This window comes from Notechis scutatus, chromosome Z, assembly GCF_049901735.1.
Source record: "Notechis scutatus isolate UNSWTSFEM ecotype Mainland chromosome Z, rNotScu1.2, whole genome shotgun sequence".
NCBI classification, from domain to species: domain Eukaryota; kingdom Metazoa; phylum Chordata; class Lepidosauria; order Squamata; family Elapidae; genus Notechis; species Notechis scutatus.
In genome coordinates, this window is record NC_142025.1 from 105,307,850 (window position 1) to 105,333,451 (window position 25,602).

The 25,602-nt window shown below is 37.9% G+C and overlaps 1 protein-coding gene across 1 annotated transcript in view; it reads left to right on the plus strand.

The window, feature by feature from the left end:
- The window catches only part of LOC113424401 (epididymal sperm-binding protein 1-like), a 40,926-nt gene extending 16,177 nt beyond the window's left edge, over positions 1 to 24,749 (plus strand). Inside the window, 7 exon segments of the mRNA XM_087945901.1 lie at positions 8,015 to 8,158; positions 9,384 to 9,548; positions 10,826 to 10,987; positions 12,794 to 12,940; positions 14,417 to 14,581; positions 15,391 to 15,437; positions 24,110 to 24,749. Of these exon segments, the coding sequence (XP_087802027.1) occupies positions 8,015 to 8,158; positions 9,384 to 9,548; positions 10,826 to 10,987; positions 12,794 to 12,940; positions 14,417 to 14,581; positions 15,391 to 15,398 (791 nt within the window). The 3' untranslated portion in view covers positions 15,399 to 15,437; positions 24,110 to 24,749.
- The last annotated feature ends 853 nt before the right edge of the window (positions 24,750 to 25,602 follow it).

The following is a 25,602-nucleotide window of genomic DNA, read 5'->3' on the forward strand; positions in this document are numbered from 1 at the left end:
CGGGCTGCCGCGATTGGTCAAACCTCTGTCATTGGCCGTATAGCCGCAGCCAGCTCTATAAAAGGGGCTGCTGCGGCTAGGGCAAATCGCTCAGATCTGAAGTCACTAATAAAGAGCTGTAGTTACTTTCTGAGCCTGTCTCCGTTCTTGGACCCATCCTTCCAGACACAACAGTATGAAGCTTTTGTTCCTCTTCTCAGCTGATCGTCAGAGGCTTTTTTTACTACCAGTTCAGGTGAACTGGTCCAAATCAGTAGCATACCACCCCTGGTTTGTATACACCTTTAGTGAGCATCATAAATTACACATTATAATTACTGATAAACTAATAACGCTACCAAAGGTTTTTTTTCATGATGTATTCCTAGCATTTACAGTCAGCATCCTAAAATGACATATACCAGGGCTTCCGTGTACATTGAATGCATTGTTCTTTTACCTTTCTTGGTTAGCAAGAAAAGTGTCTTACTGACATGAAATTAAATCTTGAAGTGATGTGACATAAGATATTACAAAGACAGTTTATATGTTTTAATGTTTGCTCTTATGTTTAGAATATGGAGGTAATTCTGGTGGATAATCTTTTGTTAAGTACAAAGGCTGCTCATTTTACTCTTGCATCAATAAAGATGACAAAGGGGGAAGATTCATTAACGCTGCTGGATTTTGCCAAAATCTGTGGCAGATTAATTTAAACTAAATGATCAGAATCAAAGCAATAGTCCTCCAAAGTAGATTGTATTTAACTCCAGTCTTTCAAAGTTTTGTTCCTGAGCCAGAATTTAGAGATACAGGGAACTTTCCTCCTTAGTTATTTCTATCACCTTCCACAATCTTAGCTATTAAGAAAATTAGATTTAATACTCAAACTGCTGTTGTCATATAAGAGCCATTGAGCACAATTCCATGTTGTGCCTCCAAATAATGTTTTCCTAAAGTATTAAAATTTATTAAACATTACATTCATTTGCAGCCACATGTAGGTTCCATTTCTTGCCATTAAAAAAAATAAAAAATAATAACAGTTGGTATCCATGCTTCATGCATCTCCATTATTTAATACACAATTTGTATATTGCATGCGGTAACCCTACAGAGCTGTCCTGCGATGGTTGAGTAATAATGCAAATCATTTCTTGCCTTTTGTAGTAAATGCAACCTAGGTAGCTTATTTATTTTTTCTGACTAAATTGGCTATGATTTCTAATCTTTTTTTGACATAACTTATCACCCTGTAAGTAGAAATGCTGAACGTTCTTAAATTTCATGATGTAACTATATTGTTTTTCTTTTGCCCTCAGATTACTAAAATCAAGAACATTTGGGATGATTTGATTCCAGAGATGATAATTTTGCAATCAAAGTTATGATATATGTCATTTGTCACCTTATCTTTACAAACTTATTATTAGTGTGCACTTGCTAAAAGTTAGTATTGCATTACTTAATGAAAATTGCTGATTCTTTGTAATAAATATTCCAATCAGAAACTGGAGCACATTATTTTGCATTGCTTGGATTCCATTCACAAGAATCAGCCTTGAGGCAGATTTCCTTTGCTATCTTCCAGCAGCACCTCCCATCAGCTGGGCATGCCTGTCATCAACTGCAAGGAAAAGAAAAGGCAAAGTAGGGTGGGGGAGGGGGAGCAAACCTTTCTAGAGTGGCATGGGAAGAGATAGAGGAGTCCCCCCACACACACCGGTAGGTCTGGCTATCCAAAGCATTAAACTCACAGCAAGTTTCCACATGTCAGTGGGCCTAACTGTCCATGGTCCTTTAGTCCACAATAATGCTGGTGGAGTGTTGCAGTGGTCCTTCAGTCATAAGGGTATGGGTATGCCTACAAGCACCCAAATTTTCATCATGTCACCATGGAGCTACAATGGTTAGAACTTTGGGCAAGTGTTGTAAGTCCTTTTGTTCACTGCCATTATACTTTAAAATCATCTCCAAATGAATGATTATAAGTAAAAAATTGCTTGTATTGCAACCAGGTAGTCTGAGATTCAAATTTAATTTGAAATTTAATTGTAAACATGGGGGAGTTGAGTTCATGGCATTCTAAGCAAAACATACCCCTTATTGTTCTTGACTGTGAAATAAGCAAGAAGCTCTAAGCTGCAAGTTTGCCATCAAGTTTTCTTTCACTTTTCAGTGAAAAGTTTTCTTTTTCATTGCCAAATGCTCCTTATGTTTCATGTAGTATAACAGCATGGGATGAACAATTACTGCTTTTCAGTGATTTTTCAACTGATATAATGGCTATGGGGTTAAATTAGAAACCAGGAGATGATGTTCTAGTCCTTCGTTAGATACGATAGTCAGGTAGGAGTCTTTGGGCCAGTCACTCTCTCACCCCACTATAGCCAAGTTCATTATATCTCCTATATTCAAATATTTTCCTTAAGAAGAAGTATTATAAAATCTTAGTTATTACACAAAAAAGGTGTTGTGTTGGTATATGAAATATGGACAGAAAAGGCTACTTCATTTTTATAGTTAATTCCAGAGATTGAAATTCTCCCTTTTGCCCTGGAGCGTGATATCTCACCAAGAACAATCCCTGAAATTTTCAAGCTTTATATAAAGATAATAAAATCTGGGGGAAAGCAGATGTTGAAACGGCTTCTAGTTTCAATTGTTGAAATATACAAACAAATTGGGCAATTAAATGCTGGAATTTCCCCAGATCTGAATTGATACAAATACATCCTAAGTGTTGAAATCTAGTGATGGTTTCACTTTCCACTTACTTTGTTAACTCACCCTGCATTTCTAGAGACTGGGTTTCAGCCATATATTATCCACATCTGACAGAAGAAGGAAAAAGAAAATTCAGCCAATTACCATGCAGTGAGTTGTTGACCTAGCATAATAAGTAAGAACTATGCCAGATAACTTTACTGGAAGTTCTTGGATAATTAGAGGGTACAGACAGGTTTTGCTGAAATTTGTCTGTTTTAGATACATGACCAATGTCTACACCTGTGATTAAAAGATACATTTTGGTGTCAAAGTCAGTGGATTACAAACTTTTGCAAACAATATCATTACTTTTATACACCTGTGGATTAGAAGCTCTATCTATAGGCAACCTCACTAGCATTTAACTTCTATCCAACATTAGCTGCAGGAGGGACTAAAAGACTAACATTTTAAAATAGACATTTTTGGTATATATATTTTTAAAAAAATTCTTCTAAATTTTTTGGAAATTTAAAAATTTAAATTTTTAGATAAACTTGTTAATTTTTCTTTGAAACAACCCTTTTAAATTATTAAATTTTATTTTTTATAAAATAGATTTTTTTGAAAATTTTAAATGTTTATATGATCCTTTAGAATTAAAAAAAATTATTTAGAATTTATAAAGTTTTGGAAAAATCTTTTATATTTTTGAACATTTTGAAAACTTTTGACATTTTTAATTTTTAAATGAAGTGGTTGTAAAAAGAAACATAATTATGGAAAAAGAATCTGACACAGTTGTCATTTGCCAAATATATTCCCTCTATGTACTCATGCCCTTAGAGGACTCAAATTACACATGTACCAAATGTAAACTAAGCAAAAAATTAAGGGTCTAGAGGAAACTCTAGCCAGTCTGAGACTAAACTTACAAAATGAGAAATGCCAATCAAAGGAAGAAGACTGTATCCAAACTGAACATATGAAAGAACAAACAACTACCAGAAAACTTCCATATATGTAAACTTTTAGGCATAGACCTATGTCACTCATAGAAGAAAACAACAACCAAGAGTAATGTCTGGTATGTCCTGAGTAATGTCCCTGCTATATAGTGTGGCCCAATCCAGTATGACCTCACTAGAGCTGAGCAATTGATTTCATATCCTTTTCCTGGAAGAAAGCATGTAGATACCTGGAGAAGGGACATCTTCAAGTGTTTGAGACTTGAGACTTTCAAGAAAAACCTTTTCTTGAAAAAAAGAAAAGAAAAAGAAAACCTTGAATTACGCCGTCTTTGGTCTGACTTAAGCATGGTATATAAAATCATACATTGCAATGTCCTACCTGTCAATGAATACTTCAGCTTCAACCATAACAACACAAGAGCACACAATAGATACAAACTCAAAGTAAACCGCACCAAACTTGATTGCAGGAAATACGACTTCAGCAATAGAGTGGTCAATGTCTGGAATACTCTACCCGACTCTGTAGTCTCTTCCCCAAACCCCAAAAACTTTAACCTTAGACTGTCTACTATTGACCTCACCCCTTTCCTAAGAGGTCTGTAGGGGGCGTGCATAAGCGTACCAACGTGCCTACTGTCCCTGTCCTATTGTTTCTCTTATTCTTTTATTTTTCTTATATGTACCCATTTCATGTATTCACAACTATGTATACACTTATACTTATTATCTTGTAAACAATTGGCAAATCAAATAAATAAATAAATAAATAAAAAGATTGGACTGCCATTTGTCAGAAATGGTGTAGGGTCTCCCACTTGGACTAGATGACCTAAAAGATCCCTTCCAACTCTGATTATCTGTTATCTGTTTCTGACAGGAAGAAAAGTAATCCAGATTTTCTCAGGAAAAAAAAGGGAGTGTTGCTAATAGGGCAATCTCTTCTCAGGGGAATGAAATCAGCAATCTGTAGGCCAGACAATCAATCTAGGGCAGGGTTGTCAAACTCATGTCCTCATGGCAGCATCATGTGACATACTGGGACTTTCCCCCCCTTCGCTAAACTGGGCATGGGCAGGATCAACACGTGATGCATCTGGCCCATGGGCTGGGAGTTTGACAGCCCTGATCTAGGGATTTACTACAAAGATGTGACTGAGAGCCTACAGATTACTATCTCTTTCTTTTCTTTCATGTGGAGATGAATGACACAATTATGAATCTGAAAACAATATAAAGAGACTATTGCTTGGCAGGAAAGTTAAGAAGTTAGGAGGATAAGTGGTGTTTTCATCTGTACTTCTAACAAAAGATCAACATCCAATGAGGAAACAAAGGATTTTAGAAATAAATCACTGGTTTAAAGGATGATACAATCAAGTAAACTTTGGATTCAAAGACCATGATTTGCATTACTTACATGAAGGGGTTTTGACAAGGGATGAACTGCATCTCACAAGAACCTTGAAGAATGTATTTGGAAAATGATTGACTCTGTTGAGGTAATTCCCCGTGAGGAGAATGAGCGCATACAGGGAGACTTATAGAGAGTAGTGTTTGAATAATACACACACAGCACACAGATATACTGTACAGTAAATGTAGGTTTTTACTTCCAGAAACTTTTAAGCAAAATTTAAAACAAGCAGTCAAAAGTCATTCACAGGTTAAATCAGTCAGTTTTCAGTCCAGGGATAATCCAATAACATAGTCCAGTGTCAAAAACAGTTCAGTATCAGACTTACATCAAATCCAAGAATATCAGTCAATTAGAAGAAATGGAGGAACGGCAATACTCTCCAACAGAAGGAAACAGAGAGACTCACTGAGACACACTCTCTTCTGAGACTAATACTAAGACAACCCAGATTTCTAGCTCCATCCTATGGCCATTTGAGAAACCACACCCAATTACAAATTTTGCATTTTCTTAAAGAGTATTAAAATGTCTATCCTGGTTTGTATATTGTCCAACCCAAATAGCTGTTAGGTGACTTACATTCCTAACAGACTCAGCTTATCCAAAGGGCTTTAAACTAAAATTGAGGGAGGGCTGTGATCAATCTTTAGGATCATTAGGGCCTAATTCCAAGCACAAACCCCAAGACAACCAATTAAAAAAAAGGAGGTAAGGAGGTAAGGATGGTAGAAAGATATAAAAACTCAGATATAAAGCAGGAAACATAAGAAGCATACCCAGGGCCAGCCATAAAGGACTCAGATGCATTAAACCAATGCTCAAAGTTTGAGGTACAAACAAGGTGAAATTGAAGTATTAATATACAAGGGCAGGTATGATATAGTTGAGAATATAATAGAACAGAACATAACAGAAAATAAAATAAAACCTAGCTTAAAAACAGAAACTGTGAGAGGGACCTTGGAGTCTTAATGGATGATCAATTAAATATGACCCAGCAGTGTGTAGCTGTAGCGAAAGAAATTGACTACAATCCTTGGTTGTATAAGCAGAAGCATAGAATCAAAATCACATGAAGTATTTGTACCTCTTTATAAAACTTTAGTAAGACCACACCTGGAATACTGCATCCAGTTTTGGTCACCACATTACAAAAAAGATATTGAGACTTTGGAAAAGTACAGAGAAGAGCAATTAAGATGATTAAAGTTAGGGACTAAAACATATGAAAAATGGTTGCAGAAATTGGTTATGGCTAGTCTAGAAAAGAGGACTAGGGATGAAATAATAGCAATATTCCAGTATTTGAGAGGCTTCTACAAACAAAAGGGACTCAAATTATTTTCCAAAGCACCAGAAGGCAAAGTAGGAAACAATGGATGGAAACTAATTCAGGAGAAAAGCAAACTGGAATTAAGGAGAAACTCCTTAACAGTGAGAACAATTAATCAGTGGAACAGTTTGCCTTCAGAAGTTGTGGGTGCATCATCAATGGAGGTTTTTAAGAAGAGATTGGACAATCATTTATCTGAAATGGTATAGGGTCTCCTGCTTGAGCAGGAGATTGGACTAGAAGACCTCCAAGGTCCCTTCTAGCTCTATTCTGATTGATTGTAGGGGATTTAATCATTTCTCAACTATATTGCAACTTTTTGGGTTATGCTTATCTTACAGATCTTAGGCTAAACTGTGGAAAGATACTCCAACATATCTGGAGAGGTACCAGTTTAGGGGTTTCTGCACAGCTTACTACCATGATACCAATAGATGAGAATATTTGTAGCTCAGGGCTGAAAGGAGGTGCTCTCTGAGAGGTTCTTCTTCTTCTTTTTTTTTTTGCAGATATTTATTTCAAACTAAGTAACATCATTAGCCCTAGACATCATCAGGATTAGCACTGACAATGTTACCTAGCTTGGATAATGAAATGTCTGCAAGAAAACAACCAAGCTCAGAGAGCACCACCTTGAAAACATTTGGGAGGAAATGATGTTGTTGAAATAAATAAATAAAGCATTTATTCTGTTCTTGATGATTATGCAGATATCAGAAATAGATGCCCACTGAGATGCCTTATGGAGTATACAAAACCTTTTGATAGGATAAATTAGAAAAAATATCAACATCTAAATAAAAAACATTATTTTCCAACTTTGCTAAAACAACTGTTTTACAGTGGCTTGAACTTTTTTTGTAACCCCCAAATATTGTTCAAGGCCAGGTGTGTAGGAGGAAGTGAAAACCACAGTTTTCAGGTATTGTAGGTATTGCAAATATTACTGCATTATTTGTAAACTAAATATATGGAGCATAAGGCTTATGAAAGGGTAATTACATTGTGAAAACTGATGGTTAACTTATGTACATATTTACCCATATTTGTAACTGCTGCAGGAGTTTTTAGCCATATAAGGCAAAGTGTGTGTGTGACACATGACAGATTCAGGATTGTGAGTTTTGTGGTTTGGGAGTATAAAAGAGTTGGCTGTATTCAACAATATCACGCAGGCTTTGAGGGCAATCTCCCTGTGTCTTTCTAAGCAGAATAAAGAAATATTGCTTCAATCTTTACCATAGTGGTAAAATTTGGTTTCAACGCACAGTCTTGAAGGACCCAGTGTGGGCTGGTACATCCTTCTCCAGGGGTGTCAAGTGCATTTAGAAAGAAAATGGCCACAATTGTAGCATTTTTTTTATTCAGTTCTCTTCTTCAATCACTTTTTGCATCAGGTAAGGAAAATACACTAATGTTTTGATTCGTTTCACCTGGGATAGTGTATCATTGATCTTTGCTTTAGGAAATTGATTTTCAGAGAGTATTTATTTAGATAATTTGTATAATGTTTGGATATGTTTCCTACTTCTAATCAAGGGAATAAGTGAATGCTTAGCAAGGAGCTTCTTGAATTCCGGTATTGTCTTTTTTCCATTTTAGTGCCTCCTCCCTGTGTCTTTCCATTTATTTACAAGGGAAAATCCTACAAATCTTGTACTGAAGATGCAAGCCAGAACCGCCCATGGTGTGCCACAGTTGCAAACTATGATCAATATAAACAATGGAAGTATTGTGCCACTAAAGGTTTGACATATTTACATTTCTGTGCTACCTTACTCAATAGGGTTAGGAAATATAACAGTAACCCTGAAACAGTCAGGTGATTCCTTTTATAATGTTTCTGGTTTAATCTAGTATAGAATTAAAACAGGCATTGTAGAGCAGCGGTCGCCAACCGGTAGGCTGTGGCCCACTGGTGGGCCATGAGAAAATTTGGGTGGGTCGCAGAGAAATCTCACCCCCAGAGCATCCCCCCAAAACAATTAATCCAGGCTGTGCAGAAACACAAGGCTGTTCAGCCCACTTGACCCACGGGAACCCTCCCTGCCCATTCACTCCTTACCCGGCAAACTTGCCTGATAAATTGCTATTTTTCCTTTTTCCAACCATCAGCTGTTCTGCTGTGCTGGGAAATTTTGATTAGCTAGGAAGCAGGAAATGATTGGATTTCTTGCTTTCTAGCTTGTCTTTAGATCTTCGGCTCTGCTTTTAAGCACAGCCAAACCTCCCTTAGCACTGAAGGTTCTATTATTCAGTGCAGTCTCACAGCAAACAAATTTTATGTGACAAACTCAGGTAGCCGATGGCAGATAGATAGATCACTGAATGATTCTGTGAGCAACTCAATCTGCCTGCCTGCTTTGCCTGCTTTTGGGTAAAAGTTGCTCTTTTTTTAATAAAAAAATCAATATTTATATAAATATTTATAATATTTACATACAAGCCATGCCTAGCCAGTCACATGACCACTAAGCCACACTCACAAATTAGGCCATGCCCACAGAACCAGTTAGTGGTTCTTGGGATTTAAAATTATGAGTTTGGTCCCTGAGATCCAAAAGGTTGGCGACCCCTATTGTAGAGTGTTTGTCTGAACTTTAGTAAGCTTAACCTAGCTTCACCACAACAATGTAACTGCCCATCAATGTGAAGCTTAATTATACAAGATTAAAAAGATATAGTTTGGATGACAAGTCATTTAATCTCTCTCCCAGAAGAGAGCTCTGTATCTCAAAGTATATACTTGACACTGGTAGTCTGCAATACTGCATTGTAACCACTGTGCCACCATGACTCATTAGATGTATGACTCTTCAAATATACACATGATAAAGGGGCTCAACAATATGGAAGTAAAATCTGAAATAATATGGTATGGAACAATGCTAAAATTATACACACACACACACATATATATACATAATTTTATATAATATATAAATATTTTATTGCTTTGTCTTTTGCTTAGAATATGGTGGTAATTCTGGTGGAAAACAATGTACATTCCCCTTTACATACAAGAAACGAACGTATTATACTTGCACAAATGAAGATGCAGAAATAGGAAGATTCTGGTGCGCAACAACTGGGAGTTATGATAAGGAGAAACAATGGAGCTACTGTGCTGATACTAGTAAGATAACTGTGTGGTGTTAGCTTATTTGGTGTAATAGACATGGCTAGGTTGTACACAAAGGAAAGTAAAGGAAAGAGACTTTTTAATTGATAAAAAATGGATAAAAAAGGTTGAGAATGGTGCAGAAATGAATACATTTTTGAGGAACAGAGGAACAATACTGTGTAGTTTAGAGGCAGGGCATTTAACCAACGTCCTTAGATCAAGTCCCTTACATCTTGAGAAATAGATTAATAAAGGTCATGGGAACTGATAATGTTCAATATAAAACACAAACAATGGTTTAATTAGAGTGGGCAATTAATTTTACCAAAGGGCCACATGAGGAACTGGGGGTGTTGTGAAAGCCCAAACCAATAACTTCTGACTGCACACCACCCATTCACCTGTAAGGTGGTGCTTTGAGGATATGGCAGTGGGTGGCTGAGGTCAGGCCGCCTCATATGATAACCATGGCTGCCTCTTCAGTCTGCTCCAAGTGAGGGGTGAGCATTATGCAGAAAAATACTTTCTCTCCTTGTCTTCCTGCGGCCGTAAGTGGTGATTGCACAGAGCCTAATCTGGGCTTCTTTTCCCAACTCTTGGAGAGCACTTACAGGTAGTCCTCAATTTACAACAGTACATTTAGTAACTGTTCAAAGTTACAATGGCACTGAAAAAAGTGACTTATGACCGTTTTTCACAGTAACAAACTGTATAGCATCCCTATGATGTGATCAAAATTCAGATGCTTGGCAACTGGTTCATACTTATGACCATTGCTGTGTCCCAAGTTCATGTGATCATCTTTTACATTCTTCTGACAAAGTCAATGCCAAAGCCCGATTCACTTAACAACCATGTTATTGACTTATTAACTGCAGTGATATAGTTAACAACTGTGGCAAGAAAGGGTGTAAAATGGGGCAAAACTCACTTAACAAATTTTTCACTTAATAACATACATTTTGGGCTCAATATTGGTCATAAGTTGAGGATTATGTGTATTTACATTTGATTTCTAATTTCTAATTTGCCCCACATAGGCCCGAAGGACAGCTAAAGAGCTGAATGTGATTGGAGGCCATAAAATGCCTAATTCTAGTCTATTATATCAGTATCTCCAATTTGAATAGTCATATGAGACTAAGTGATGTGGTTCACCTTTTCAAGTAGAAAGATTTGTTTTTAGTATAATTTCTGATATACTGCAATTAAGTCAAAAATACTTTAACTCAAATGCTGAACCCAATAATCGGTGACTCTTTTACTCATTTTTTTTCATCACTATTCAGGACTAGCTGCAAATTCACAGGGGCCTTGTGTGTTTCCTTTTATCTACAAGGGGCAATCCTACCAAGCTTGCACAAAAGCTGGGTCTTCTGGTGGAAAGCTCTGGTGCTCTTTGAGCAGCAACTATGATAGAGAACCAAAATGGACTTACTGTACACCCTCAGGTATGGAAAAAAACTTGGATGATAGAAGGAAAGACTTTGGACAATCCTGCTGACTAGCTCTGCTAGTTAGCAGGACTTGATTCTCCCCTTTGGGACAGGGGAGAATCAAGTACAAATCTACACTAAGTTGCAAAAACACTCTGGATCACTTTCCACCAATTACCATTTATCAATCCAATCTACCTCTGAAGACTGCCTTGGGGATGACATTGAAGAACAGAGCATAGAAATATGTCGTATATCTGAAGTAAGACAATACAGGTCTAAATAAGTCATTTTTGCCTTAGAAATTGATTCTTCAGGGCTATAAGAACATATCCATGTTGTTTTTTTGGCAACACATTAGAACTGATTTGCCATTGTTTTCTCTATATATTTTGTTGTTGACATGTTGATGTGTTTTCTCTGTAACAATGAGATTTCTTAGTGACCTGCACCCCCACTAATAGCCAGAAATGACTTGCTTAGTTTTTCATGGTTGGTCAAGTACTGCTACCTGTTCTGATTAATACACATCTAATAATAAGAAGATGTGGTAGAAGTGCATTGAAAAATGCCATTAAGTAAACAATTTCGTTGGATTATTTGAAGCAGAAAGAAGAACCTCAATAGTTGAGAGTTGTAGCTGGGGGTGAAAACAGAAGGACAACTGAAGGTGAGATAACAGAATGTTGATCCATTAATTTCTATGGAAAGAAAAATTAAAAGAGGTATTACTGTACAGAAAATATTGTGATCAGATAGTATCTTAGTTTGAATTTTTATTACAAGTTTATACATTTTTATTTTCTTAGTTCACCTTTACGTAGGACAGAATTATTAGGAGTCACTGGGCAAATAACCAACTGAACTGAAAAAAATATAGTTTTAAATATTTAAAATTAAAATCAATTTGTAACTATTTAAATTGAAAGTACTTGCTGGGCCAATCTGATAGTGTATTTAGTAGTGTGGAACTCACAAATGTATCAGGACATAAGGAAGTGCAGTGCTATGGATCCAGAGTTGATACTGTGCTTTGGAAGTAATAAGAAGCTGCAGATTTCCCTGGGATTCTATGAAAATGCACACCTAAGGTTAAAGAGATTCAGCCATATGCAGTTGCTGCTCTAAAACACCTTTTTGGCTTTTGATCTAAGCCCTGACCATCCCTATCAGGATTGTGAGCTATGAGATACTCAGCAGCTGTGGACCACCATTGGCCATGAGTTCACCAAGGAAGACAAAGTGTTTTCCTCAAGATGTCCTGGTAGTTATTTGGTAATCTTTTAGGACTATAGGAATTAATCTTCAGCTATCAAGCTATTCCTTTGTTAGAGGAGTTAGGAAGAACGGTGAGAATAACCTTGGAAGATGGGGAAACGGCAGTGAGAATGATTGAATAAAAATCACCTTAGTCCACAGAACAAACAGGATTGTGGCAAGTCTCAGAAGGGGCCCACCTCAATTTCTTGGAATGTAAAGGTAAAAAGGGAAATGAACTTTCAGACTTGCAAGACTCTGCTAATGTAACCTCCCATACAGTAGAATTAATCCATCTGGTCATGTTTCCTGACCGGACATTACCGTGACAGAAATCAATCAATTTTAGCAGGAAGATACAGTATATATGTAACCATTTAAGCACGTCTATTTTTTAATTGATAAATCCATTTTCAACAGTTATGTATGGCATACACAATGTCTTAATAAATTCTATTCTACCTTGAATCTTAATCATCCCATTGCTCATCCAATTATCTGTTTTAAGATTGCTTCTTTTGGGGGTGCTGCTTCATTTCTTCCCCCATTATCTTTCCTTTTCAGAATTAGGTCCTTGCAAATTTCCCTTCCGATTCAACAACAGATACTACTATCGTTGTACAAGAGAAGGTGCATCTGATGGCCAATTGTGGTGTGCCACAACTGCAAACTATGACCAGGACAGTAAATGGAGGGCATGTGCCACTGAAGGTAGGAGAAACAACAGTCCTTCCCCACCTCAAAATCCAGAGATTCTGAATAGCTGCAATGATATTTCAATGGAACAAATGTCCTGTCAGGGGGTAGTTTCCATGGAACATGGGAAATGCAAATTAAGATCTTCAATTACAGATAAAAAAGAAGTTCAGATTAAGGATGGGAAAGCAAGTCAATGTGGGTCAAATGAAATATTTTAAGTGGATGGGTGTGAAAGTAGAAATGAAAAAAATAATAATAGTAAAAATGAATGCACTGGAGTGGAAGAATTAATTCTAGGTGAGGGACAACAATAACATTAGCTGAAATGGAGTAAACAACAAGTATTGTGGATGGTATGACAGGGTAGAGATAGGATACAGAGCATGGCTTGTGGAATTCTTTCCAACTCTTTTACTGCAGTGGTCACACATTTCTGTGCCTGTATGAATTTAGGAAACAGAAGGTGGGCTATGTTTGATCCAAACTGGGCCACATGATGAAGATTAAAGCTTAGACAAAAGTAGCCATCCATATCTCAAGCTTCTCCCATTTGTTTCTACATAGGAATTCCTCCAAGGAGATTTCATTTTTTTCCCTACTGCCATGCTTCTTCCAATCTGTTTTACAATAGATCTTTCTTTTGCTGCCTTCTCTTGATTTCATTCTGTTCAGTTTTCAGACAACTATCATGATAATGTTCAGAGTCCCCTCTCCTCTACATAATTGTTTTTGAAAACTTTATGACTCATACCCTGGTCGCCTCGTGCTTAGACTATTTTAGAATGCTTTACATAAGACTATTGTTGAAAAATATTTGAAAGCTACAACTGACAGAAAATGCTACAGCAGTTTTAGGAATGTTTAGGGTAGCCCGTATAACACCTCTGTTGCAGGAGCTATACTGGTTTCAGTAGACCTGAAAGGAGCCATGAGTAAAACTGGCATTCTATTTTTATACCTCAGGATGTATGAAATTCTAAACAACAGTACAATTATTGGTTACAAATTTCTTATCATCAATATACCACACATGTAAGTAATGCTGTTCAACTTGGAACAGTATGTGTACAGGTAGTGCTGTTCAGGTGTTCTTAGCATGACCTATACCCTTAAAACTCTGTTTGCCCACAGCCTTACTTTTCCAGCAACAGGTCTTTTTGCAACAAGCTTCTAGGCACTTCTCTAACTGCATCTTACACAACTAAGTTTTCTTGGTAATGTCTTCTTTTAGCCTAATCAAGCATTCAGATCTTGCTTTGTCCTTAGCAAAGCATCTTGCAACTTCCTTTTCCAATGTTGGTTCTAGTAGGTAGGTAGGTGGGTGGCGTGGGGAAGAGAGAGAGAAAGAGACAGATGATTTTGCAAGAAAAGAGGTTAAAGATAAAATGTGGAAAAATGGAGTTTGGAATCCTAGGCCTGGATAAGATTAAAGTTCATCCCAATATAAAGGCTACCCCTTTTTTATTTGTGTGTTTCCAATATGTACAGAATATGAAGGCAATTCTAAAGGCAAGCGCTGTGTCTTTCCATTCACCTACATTGGGAAAAGATTCAATTCTTGCACCAATGAAAATTCAGAGGATGGAAGATTTTGGTGTTCTGTCACAAGTAACTATGACAAAGACCGGCAATGGAGCTACTGTCCTGATACAAGTAAGATAAATCAGAAGTTGCTCTATGAATCATTAATCAGAATATGGAAGTCCCTTAAACTATCTGGGTGCAAATTTTTAGTTGACATACCAAATTTAGGAATAATGTCTACATAATGTAGGAAAATAAATGTGCCATAGTGATTATTGTAAACTAAAAGAGAAGAAAAAAGTGACTTTGAATTGGATGGGAGTCAATCTTTATTTTATTGATATCATTATCCTATTTGGTTAGAAATCTAAGGTAGCTCTTAATTAACTTGTATGCCACCTCTAGGCAACTTTAGGCATCTTACATATTAGATTTAACACCAAAAATGTAATAATATAAAGAATAATTGATCATACTAATGGCACATCAAAGAAAAACAAAAATAAGGAATCCAGTTACTCATTAAGTAATATAAATCCAATACTACAGTGTAGATTATGAAACACTCTGTCCTAAGTGCTGTTGGAAGAGCCAGGTCCTTAAAGATGTATGAACAGGTTGCAGAGTCAAGGGCGAATAGAATTCAGGAAGAATGCTATTTCAGAGAGTGGGTGCAGCTACAGGGGAGGGTCATCTCCTAGGTCCTGCAAGATGACATTGTTCTACATTTGGGATTTGGAGTTTGCCAATGTTACCAAATTTTAATGACTGGACAGAAGTTGCAAGAGAAGGGCATGATCCTGTAGATATCCAGCCTATAAGCCATTTGATAACCTATTATGTCTTAAAAAGAAGAAATACTGTTTCCTTTTTACTTAGAAAATAGCTAAACTGTATCTATGTATATTACAGAACTGACCATCTGCCATTCTTTCTAGGACTGTAGACCAGGAAGGCCTGTTGGACAATATGTGTGATTTCTCAGGTAGGACAAAATTGGAAAAGGGACAAGAAAATGCTTGAGATACTAAAGTTAGGTGGGGAAAAGATCTGGCCACGGACGTCTTTTTAGCACAGTAGAAAATAATAACATAACAACCTCAACTGTTTACTTTTACGCAATAACACATACTAGCCATTTCTATAATAACAAACCTATCTAATCAGCAAAACCAAAATCAAAGTTTCCTTTTTTTCCCATCACAAGCACAAAATCCAGAAGCAGTTTCCAAATGGAAGCAAAATTAAATATGTTCTTTATTGTGAATAACAGAATCAATTTAATTGTTACCCTTTTTTCTTGCTGTGGAAAATAATATACGTTTCTGTTTACGCTTATTAATCATTATGGACTATCATAATTGATGTTAACATAATTTGTTACACTCTCTCAGATTCTTTAATCTTGAAGGGAAAAACATTTTTTAAAAATAATTTTAAAACTCTAAACTTTTCTTTGAAAATATTTCTAAAATCAATGAACTCTAAATTCTAATACATCTTTTTTATTTTCTTTTAAATTAATATATTCAAATTAATTTTCAATAATATTTTACAAGCTTTAGAAATAACTCAAGTGTTGTATATGAAAAAATTTCAAACTTACTTTTATAAACAGAAAATTACATTCAAGGTTTCCTTCAAATATATATATATATATATATATATATATATATATATATATATATATATATATATATATATATATATATATATATATATATATATATATATATATATATATACACACACACATATACATATACACCATATACATCATATACATCTATACATCTATACATATATACATACATACATACATATATATACAGAACAGAACACACCTCCAGCCAATCAGAACATGGCCAACCCCCAACCAATCAGAACACAGCCAAACCCCCAACCAATCAGAACACACCCCACCCAATCAGAACACAGCCAAGCCCCCACCCAATCAAGTCACACCCCCACTAGCAGTTAAAAGGAAGAAGCAGCTGCAAGCTCACATCACTCTGAGAAGCACAGAGCTGAAGACAGAAGCCTGAAGATGATGAATGAGACTTCATCGAAGCGTTGCCTAGATACTTCCAATCTTACGCGGAGAAAACCGAATAACCAAAGAATATATATATATATATATATATATATATATATATATATATATATATATATATATTCTTAAGTTTTCGCGGGTACTTACATGTATGGCGTTCAGCTTTGTTTGGGTATTTTCCCATGTCATTGTAGTTGTTCTTTTAAAGTTGTAGCAACGTTTCAGCAGAATCTCATCTGCCATCATCAGGCTTCTGTATTGTGTTCATCTGTGAGTCAGACTTTTACAATGGTTTCAGATTTAAATTTGGGGCAGCCTATTGCTGTGCCAGAATGGTTTTTTCTTCATCCTGATTGGTTGGGAGTCTTGGTCTGTGTTTATTGGTCTTGGAGTTTGCTGTGTTCTGCTTGATTGGTGTTTCTAATATCTTCTGTCAATCATTTGGAAGCCTGCACTCACAAACAAAAAAATCTCCACACCACAAGCCAGGCAAACACCTGGGCACAAACAGATCCCCCCTGATACCTCCAGCTCAAACACACCCCAACCAGGCACCCAGATGAAACCTAGCTTCCTAACTAATGATAGCCGTCCATTCACCCGGAGCCAAGCTGCACTAAAGGCCTCCAATAAAGTAACACAATGTTGCCAGCCAATCAAGATACAAAAAGAGCCAAAAAACAGACAGAAGATATTAGAAACACCAATCAAGCAGAACACAGCAAACTCCAAGACCAATAAACACAGACCAAGACTCTCAACCAATCAGGATGAAGAAAAAACCATTCTGGCACAGCAATAGGCTGCCCCAAATTCAAATCTGAAACCACTGTAAAAGCCTGACTCACAGATGAACACTATACAGAAGCCTGATGATGGCAGATGAGATTCTGCTGAAACGTCGCTACAACTTTAAAAGCACAACTACTATGACGTGGGAAAATACCCGAACAAAGCTGAATGCCATACACACACACACACACACACACACACACACCTCAAAAAAATAAAGGGAACACTAAGATAAGACATCCTAGATCTGAATGAATGAAATATTCTCATTACTTTGTTCATTACATAGTTGAATGTGCTGACAACAAAATCACACAATGCCACAGGCACTCCCGACACAAGAGACATCGAGCTGGCCACACTCACCATGGCCATACCCACCCTGCTGCCTCTGAGGTGAAACACAAGCTTGATGCGGCCCTCAATAGAATTGAGTTTGGTCTATGAAGTCTCTTGTCTCAAAAAATTCTCAACTTTCTTAGTATCTATGTATTAAAAACCCCAAACTTGTCATCTTGAGAATTGTAGATTTGCTTGGAGCCCTTCTTTCAGTTGCAATGGGTGGGTTGTATTTTAAACCATCATCATATAAAGATTAATGTCAGATTTATACTGCAAAATTACAGTTAAGTCCTTTGTCAGATATTTATAAAATTGTCTCAGTTCTTTCATAACTTTCTACACATTATTGCATCTCTAAATTGCTCATCTTTCTTCCATCTTTAAAACATCATTGATCTAAAACTGAATGGTTTTATGTAAATATTTTTTCTAATGCCTATCTAAAAATATGCTCCAATTTGTTTTGTCATCTTTTTAACTCCCTCTTGTGGTCAAAGAATAGATTTTTAAATAAACCAAGTAGTTATATAGGTGGGTGGAATAACTGAGGTAACACAGAGCAACATTCAGCTGTAACTTTATTTAACAATAAAGGGTTGCTGCGGCTGCCACGAGCTAACAGGGCAGCCAGCTGATGGGCAACAGCTGATGCCATTTGATAGCTCCCTTTTATAGTCAGCTGTCAAATGGCATCAGGCAATAGGAGCGGTCCGCATTCCCACTGGATGCGCAGACCAGAGTGAGAACTTCAGCTCAGTCTGTTAGGATGCAATACTCCTTTCTCCCTGAACAGAGCATGCATAGTCCTTTAGGTAACTCGGGCGCTTGCACAATTGGCTGGATCTTCTCAGTTCTGTTGGTGCTGCCACAGAGTGGGAATCCTCCACTTGTCAAAGCGACTTTGGCAATGATGGGGCAGGCGTTTCGGCTTCCAATGGCTCAGGGTGTGGAATTGTCGACTGTCCTGGTAGGTTCGCATTATTATCGGGTCTGTGTTAGCTTGCTTTGGGTGCCAGTGGTCTGGTCATGGTGAAGTCATCAGGAGGCCCACCTGTAGAAGTACTCCAATGCCCCCTTAATTGATCAACATGGTGGTGCCAAATGTGACTGTCTTACAACTGGACCCTATATGACTTAGGGCCAGTTACTGCCACAATTTGACCAAGTAGCCATAAGGGGTGACCCGCATAGTTCCTGGCATAGACCTGATTGTTTTCAGTGAAACTCCTAGCCTGGCTATTGGAGCCCAAAGGCATGACTGGGGCGTAATTTGGATGGAGTCTGTCCAAGGTGATCTTCAAATGGCGACCCATTAGGAGTTCAGCTGGGGATCTATTTGTAGAAGCACACAGGGTAGTGTGCTGGCATAGGAGGTACTTAGCAAGTCTGGAATGCCAATCAGTGGGCCCAAGCCATTCCAGAGCCTCCTTGGTAGATCTGACAACTATCTCAGCCAGGCCATTACTAGCTGGGTGAAAAGGGGCTGTCTGGGCATGCCTAATTCCTTGGTTAGCCAGGAATACCCCAAATTCATTGGACGTGAATTGAGGCCCATTGTCTGACACTATGGTGTCAGGAAGACCATGAGTAGCAAAGTTTTGTAGCAGGGCTTTAGCTACTGCTTCAGAAGTTGTGGTTGGGATTAAGGCTAGCTCTACCCATTTTGAAAAGGAGTCAACCACCACTAAAAATGCTCCCCCATGGAAAGGGCCAGCCAAATTGATATGTAATCTGGACCATGGGGACCCTGAATCTTCCCTTCTCCTGGGAGTAGCTGTGGGTGGGGCTGGTCTGGTGCTCTGGCATGGCTGGCAAGTATTTACCCAGCTGGTGATCTGGGTGTCCATGCCAGGCCACAATACATAACTGCGAGCTAATGCTTTCATCCTGACGATCCCAGGATGACCCTCATGAAGTACCTTTAGGACTGGAATCTGTAACTGGGCAGGAATAACCACCCTGGTTCCCCATGGCAGGCAGCCTTGTAAGGAAGACAATTCTTGCTGATGGATTTTAAAAGGCAAGAATTGAGGTGAAAAAGGGGCTTTTGGCCACCCCCTTCCCATCCAGTCAAGGACTTGGGATATTACCTTGTCCTTGGCAGAGTGGGCAGAGATGTCAGAAGCAATGATATGTAGTTTGATGTCTTCAATCAGGAACACAGCATTGGTTGGTGCAGGATCCTTCACCAGATTAGGCAGGGGCCAACGACTGAGAGCATCTACATGGCTGAAGTGCTTGCTTGCTCGATGTGTCAGCGTCTAAGAATAAGCAGCCAGAAATAATGTCCACCTGGTCATTCTTGGAGACAAAATCTGAGGTGTTTGTCTGTTGCCAGATAGAAGACCCAAGAGGGGCTTATGGTCTATAATTAGCTTGAAATGGCGACCACAGAGAAATTCATGAAACTTTTTGACTGATGCTACTGCAGCTAAAGCCTCCTTGTCAATTTGACTATAGTTGTGTTCTGCTAGAGAGAACGTTCTGGAGAAAAAGGCAATTGGTGCCTCAGAACCATTGGGCAGTCTGTGACTTAATACGGCTCCTATGCCAAAAGGTGAAGTGTCTGAAATTAAGACTAAAGGAATTTTTTTGTTGAATTGAATAAGGACAGCATCGAATGTAAGCAATGATTTGACTGCTTTGAAAGCATAGGCTTCCTTAGGTCCCCAGTGCCAAGAGGCATGTTTGTCCAAAAGTCTATGCAGTAGTTCTGCTATGGAAACCTTATGGGGTAAAAAGGAGGCATAAAAATTAAGTAGTCTCAGGAAAGACTGAAGTTCAGTCTTGTTTGATGGTGTGGGTGCATTGTGGATTGTGTGTACTTTGGATTCTATTGGGTGAATGCCAGAGGCATCAACTTTGTAACCCAGAAATTCTACTTGTGGTGTGGCAATAGTGCACTTTTCCTTTTTCAATTTGAGGCCTGCTTTTCTGAAACACTCGAGAACACCTCCAACTCTTTGTATCAGTTGAGGTTTGTCAGAGGCAGAAATTAATATGTCATTGAAATAAGGTATTACACAGGTAACCCTTGTGGTAACCTCTCCATTAATTACTGAAAAATTCCTGGGGCCACACTGACCCCGAACTAGAGATGCTTACATCTGAAAGTACCCCTGTGAGTTACAATAGTCTGTAGTTCAGCAGCTGTGTCTTGAACAGGGAGCTGTTGATATGCTTGAGACATATCTAATTTTGCAAACATGGTCCCTAGTTCAAAAGAATGCAGCAGGTGCTGGATGACTGGGACTGGATATGCGCTGATATGCAAATATTTGTTTATCAAACATTTATAGTCTGTGCAAATCTTTAAGCTGCCATCTTTTTTAAGGGGCGTGACTATAGGTGTTTCCCATTTCGCAAAGTCCACAGGCTCTAATATTCCCTGATTAATTAGCTTATCCAGTTCCTTGTCCAGCTTAAGGCAGATTGCAAAAGGCACTCTGTGAGGCTTCAGATGAATTGGAACTGCTAGGGGGTCCAAATTGAAGGATATTGGGGTTCCCACATAACACCCAAGGCCCTCGCTGAATACATCAGCATAGTCATTAAATAAGGCATCTACCTCCAAGTTGGCAATAGAGTGAATTCCTCCTATATGAAGGCCAAGGGCAGGGAACCAATCTAACCCTAGTAGACTTGGGAGGGGACCATCCACAACAACTAAAAGCAAGTGACCCTTAAAAGTTTGAAAATGAATGAAAAACTTGCCTTTCCCAATGACTATGATGGTTCTACCTTGGTAGTCATGTAGAGTTAGATTGCAGTCTTGAAGCCTCTTTGCCATACAAGGAAGGATTCACTTCAAGGTGCTCCACGAGATGATGGAGAGTGCTGAGCCAGTGTCTGCCTCCATCTTACAAGGTTTTCCTTCTAAAGAAACAATTACACTTATTTTATTAGAGCCTTTGTCTAGTGATTTAGCTTGTTAGCAGGTGAAGAAATCTTCAATTTGTTTTTGAAAATGCTGAGTTGTCTGAGGAATTGGTTGCTGTGGCTGGGTAAAAGTCTTTTCTGCCTGACAGATCCTGATTAAATGACCCTTCCTTTGGCATTTTAGACAAATGGCATTCCTGAATTTGCAGGATGCTTTGAGGTGATTCCTCCCACAGCACAGTCAGATGGGCTGAGACCGTGGGGGCTGATTGGGAGCAGACCTGTTTCCCCTCTGAATGGCTTTGGGCTGCCTGAGGCGATTTACATCATTGGTTTCATCAGAGCTTTCCTCTGGAGAGACTTCATCGTAATGAATGGCTGAACTATTCCGGGAGACAGGGTTTCCTTGAATCTCTGCCGCTGAGAGTGCTGACAGCTCAGCAGCTTGAGATTCCTCTATAGCTATCTTAAGGGTCAAATCACCTTTAGCAAGAAGGCATCTCTGTACCACAAACTAATTGGTCCAATAACATGTCCTTGAGGTAGTCCCTAAGCCCGCAGTGTAAGGTAGCTGTCCGTAAGGCTGCTATATACCCACTAATAGTCTCTCCTTCAGCCTGGGTTCATCTTCTAAAAGCGTGATGCCTGGCGAGAGGGCTTAGGGGAATAATGGTTACACAGGATTTCCTGCAATTCCTCCCAGGGTACATTTTTTACTGATTGCGGTGCCAGCAATGTGGTAGCAGTGTCAAACACCATGCCTCCACAAAAACCTAAAAAGTACGCTTTTTTCCTGTGGGTAGAAATTTCAGCAAGGTCAATGGCGTCTAGAAAACAGTCAAAATGATTTATGTAAGACTCCCATGTCTCTGCTGTTGGTCTGAAAGGCGGGAACGCTGGGGTTGAAGTCATCTCGTCTTCAGGCGGTGCTGGGTTTTTCTGAGAGGATTTGAAATTTGCACTTGCGAATAGTGACAATCAGCTCTTATAGTGACTTTCAGGTCAGTAGTGGCTTCAGCTCTTATAGTGACTTTCAGCTCAGTAATCATGCTCAGTTGCCTCTTAAGCATATCCCATCCTTGTCGCCAGAGTTATATAGGCGGGCGGAATAACTGAGGCAACATGGACCAACTGGATGGATCAGCTGTAACTTTATTTAACAATAAAGGGTTGCCGCAGCTGCCGCAAGCTAACAGGGCAGCCAGCTGACAGGCAACAGCTGGTGCTGTTTGACAGCTCCCTTTTATAGTCAGCTGTCAAATGGCATCAGCCAATAGGAGCAGTCCGTGTTCCCACTGGATGTGTGGACCAGAGTGAGAACTTCAGCTCAGTCTGTTAGGATGCAATACAAGTAATAGTTCCTGTTCAATCAGAATTCATAAAAATTGTTTCAGCCACCCTTAACAAAACAGCCCAGAGCTACAGATTACTTGAAATAGTAAAATAAAACTGCATTACTCCATCAAAGTTTTTTTAAAAAAGGCATTCCAGGCTTTTTTTTTATTTCAGCTTCCCTCCAGAAATTCTCTTCCTTGTCATTTAATAATAAAAAAGTATCAAAAATGGCACAAATCTTCAAAAAGGAGTAACCAGCTGTACCTAAAAAGAGCCTCTTTTAGTTAGTGAAGATAAATGATTAAGAAGGGAAAGTCATGAAAATAAATTCCAAAATGGTGGCTTTTTCAACAATGAAATGGTTGGAATGGCTCATCAGTTTATCCAAAGCACAGCTCCTGAGGCTTCCTGAAGATCGCTGCTGTATGGAGGATCTTGTGGAGTGATTCTAGGATTCTCCATAACCCAGGGAAGTAATATAAACTAAAGGAATGTCTATTCCTTCTGTTAGTAAGCTGAAAAAGAGTTAAGTCTCCTTGCCTTGTGATAAGATGGCCATCTTCATAGGATTTTTTTCTGCCCTTCTACCTCATGCTTTCTCCTTTTCCCTTTTTTCTTTCCCTAGTTTCCCATTATTTTAAAATTTTTTGTATTTTATATTTTGATAAACATTAAATACATTAAATGTTAAACATTAGATAAAGTAAAAAAATTAAATCAGGAAAATGCCAAGGTAGGAGAGGACAGAGGGAGGACAAAAGGGTAGATTTATGCTTTAATCTAAACACTCTGAAATATTTAATTATTTTAGAGAATAATGTTCAAATAACATATTTTGGTTTCTTAAGTTTCAGTGCTCTTTGCTATTTCTTTCTTCAAAGAACAGAAAAGATAAAGATGTTTTTCTCCCTAAATTATATGTGACATTGAAGATTTGTTTGAATCATACTTGATACTCATAGTTCATTTCTTTTTTTTCTAAATGCAATCTATGTAGCATATTCACCACTTCTGAGTGAATTATCTATAATTTTGATTTAAACAATACAGCTAAAAAATGAACAAAGGTAGATGCAAGCATTTTATATTGACTCATCAGTACCTACATTACAATTATAATTTTGGTGTCTACAAAATAAAACAGAACATAAATAGATTTTAAATTTATTTTATGTTATGATAACTTCCCAACTTTTGTAGGTGGAAATATTGAACTTTTGAACATTATAATAGCATTGTTTTCTTTTTATCTCCAGATTACCAAAATCAAGAAAATATTGGATGTTTGTGATTCCTGGGAAGATAATTTTTGAACAGAAATTATAGTTATATGCCATTTATCACTTTACCTTTGCAAACTTATTACTGCAGAAAAGATATGTCTAGATTTTCTAGAAGCGATCACACTTTGCATTACTTTACTGTGACCTGTCTTTATTCATAATTGTGCATGAAAGAATCACCTAAGAAATTATTTTATTGCCAGATGTGGCCAGTTCCTAGACTCCACTTACTTGCTGTCCCACTTTTTAGTAGCTTCCAGGGCACCTTTATTTGTGCCACCAGAATTTATAAGGAATCAATTAATTTCCATCATTTTAAGTTTATTTTAAATTCTTATCTTTAGAATATTGTAGGCTTAAAGGATAATTTTTAATTGAATTTCCTTGTAATGTTTAATATTTAAAACCTGATAAAATATATTTCTTATGTTACTTTGTTCATTATGGCATTCAATACTGTAAGGTATAGCAGAAAAGGAAGCATACTTCCACTGGCATTTGCCCACTCTTATAGAAGAAATATGTACGATTGTGACATCTTCTTGCTTTGCTGAATGGCTCCTGATCATTTCTAAATGTCTGATTCTTCATAATAAATATTTTTAGCAGCAAATTGGAGTGTATTCTTTTGCATTGCCTGGATTGGTTTGCACAGCCTCTATGGATGACTTCCACAAATGGATTATTTGATTCATATCTGATACTGGTAGTTGATCACTGTCCTTTTACATTTTAAATTAATCTGGAAAATGAATTGATTTTTCAAATTGCCAAATTGATTTGGAAGTACATGTTTCTATTTAGCTATTTGATCTGAACCATCATTCTGATTTGTAAAGTCAATTCAGTTGGAGGAATTTGATCAAATTACTTGTGAAACTAATCTACAAATTGTAGCTCCTGCAGTTTTACACCATAGTGTCAAATGAAGGATAAAGAGGCACTATTGAGTCTTCATCTACGTGAAACACAACATGAACTCAAGTTATTGCAAGCCAGGCTGAACTGGGTGAAGTTCCATTCAAAATGCAAGAAAGAAAACCTTAGACTCCATTATTTTAGAGAAAAAGAATGATATGGTGGCATCAGAGGAATACAAGATCTGAGGCAATAGGCATGAAAATCACATATAGAAAGTTATGCCAATGTTCCCACCCCAACAGTTCAAATTGGTCATCCAACCTGAGATATGCATAATGTCATGTGAGGCATCTTCAGGTGGTGTTTCAGACATCTGGCTCCCCATGGCAGTTGACCTTGGCCTAGATAGATAAGAAGCTGCAGCTGCGCAGTAAGCAAGTAAGCATAGTCAAGAAAGTTTTCCAAAGTTTTACAGTTCACCCTCTCAAGCCTCCAGCATGCTTCTCCCCCCCTCCGCACATAGCCCAATTAATCCTCCCCCCTGTTTCTATGGCAGCCAGAAAGACAAGCAGAAGAAGGATTCTTGAAGGTTGACATGCACACTG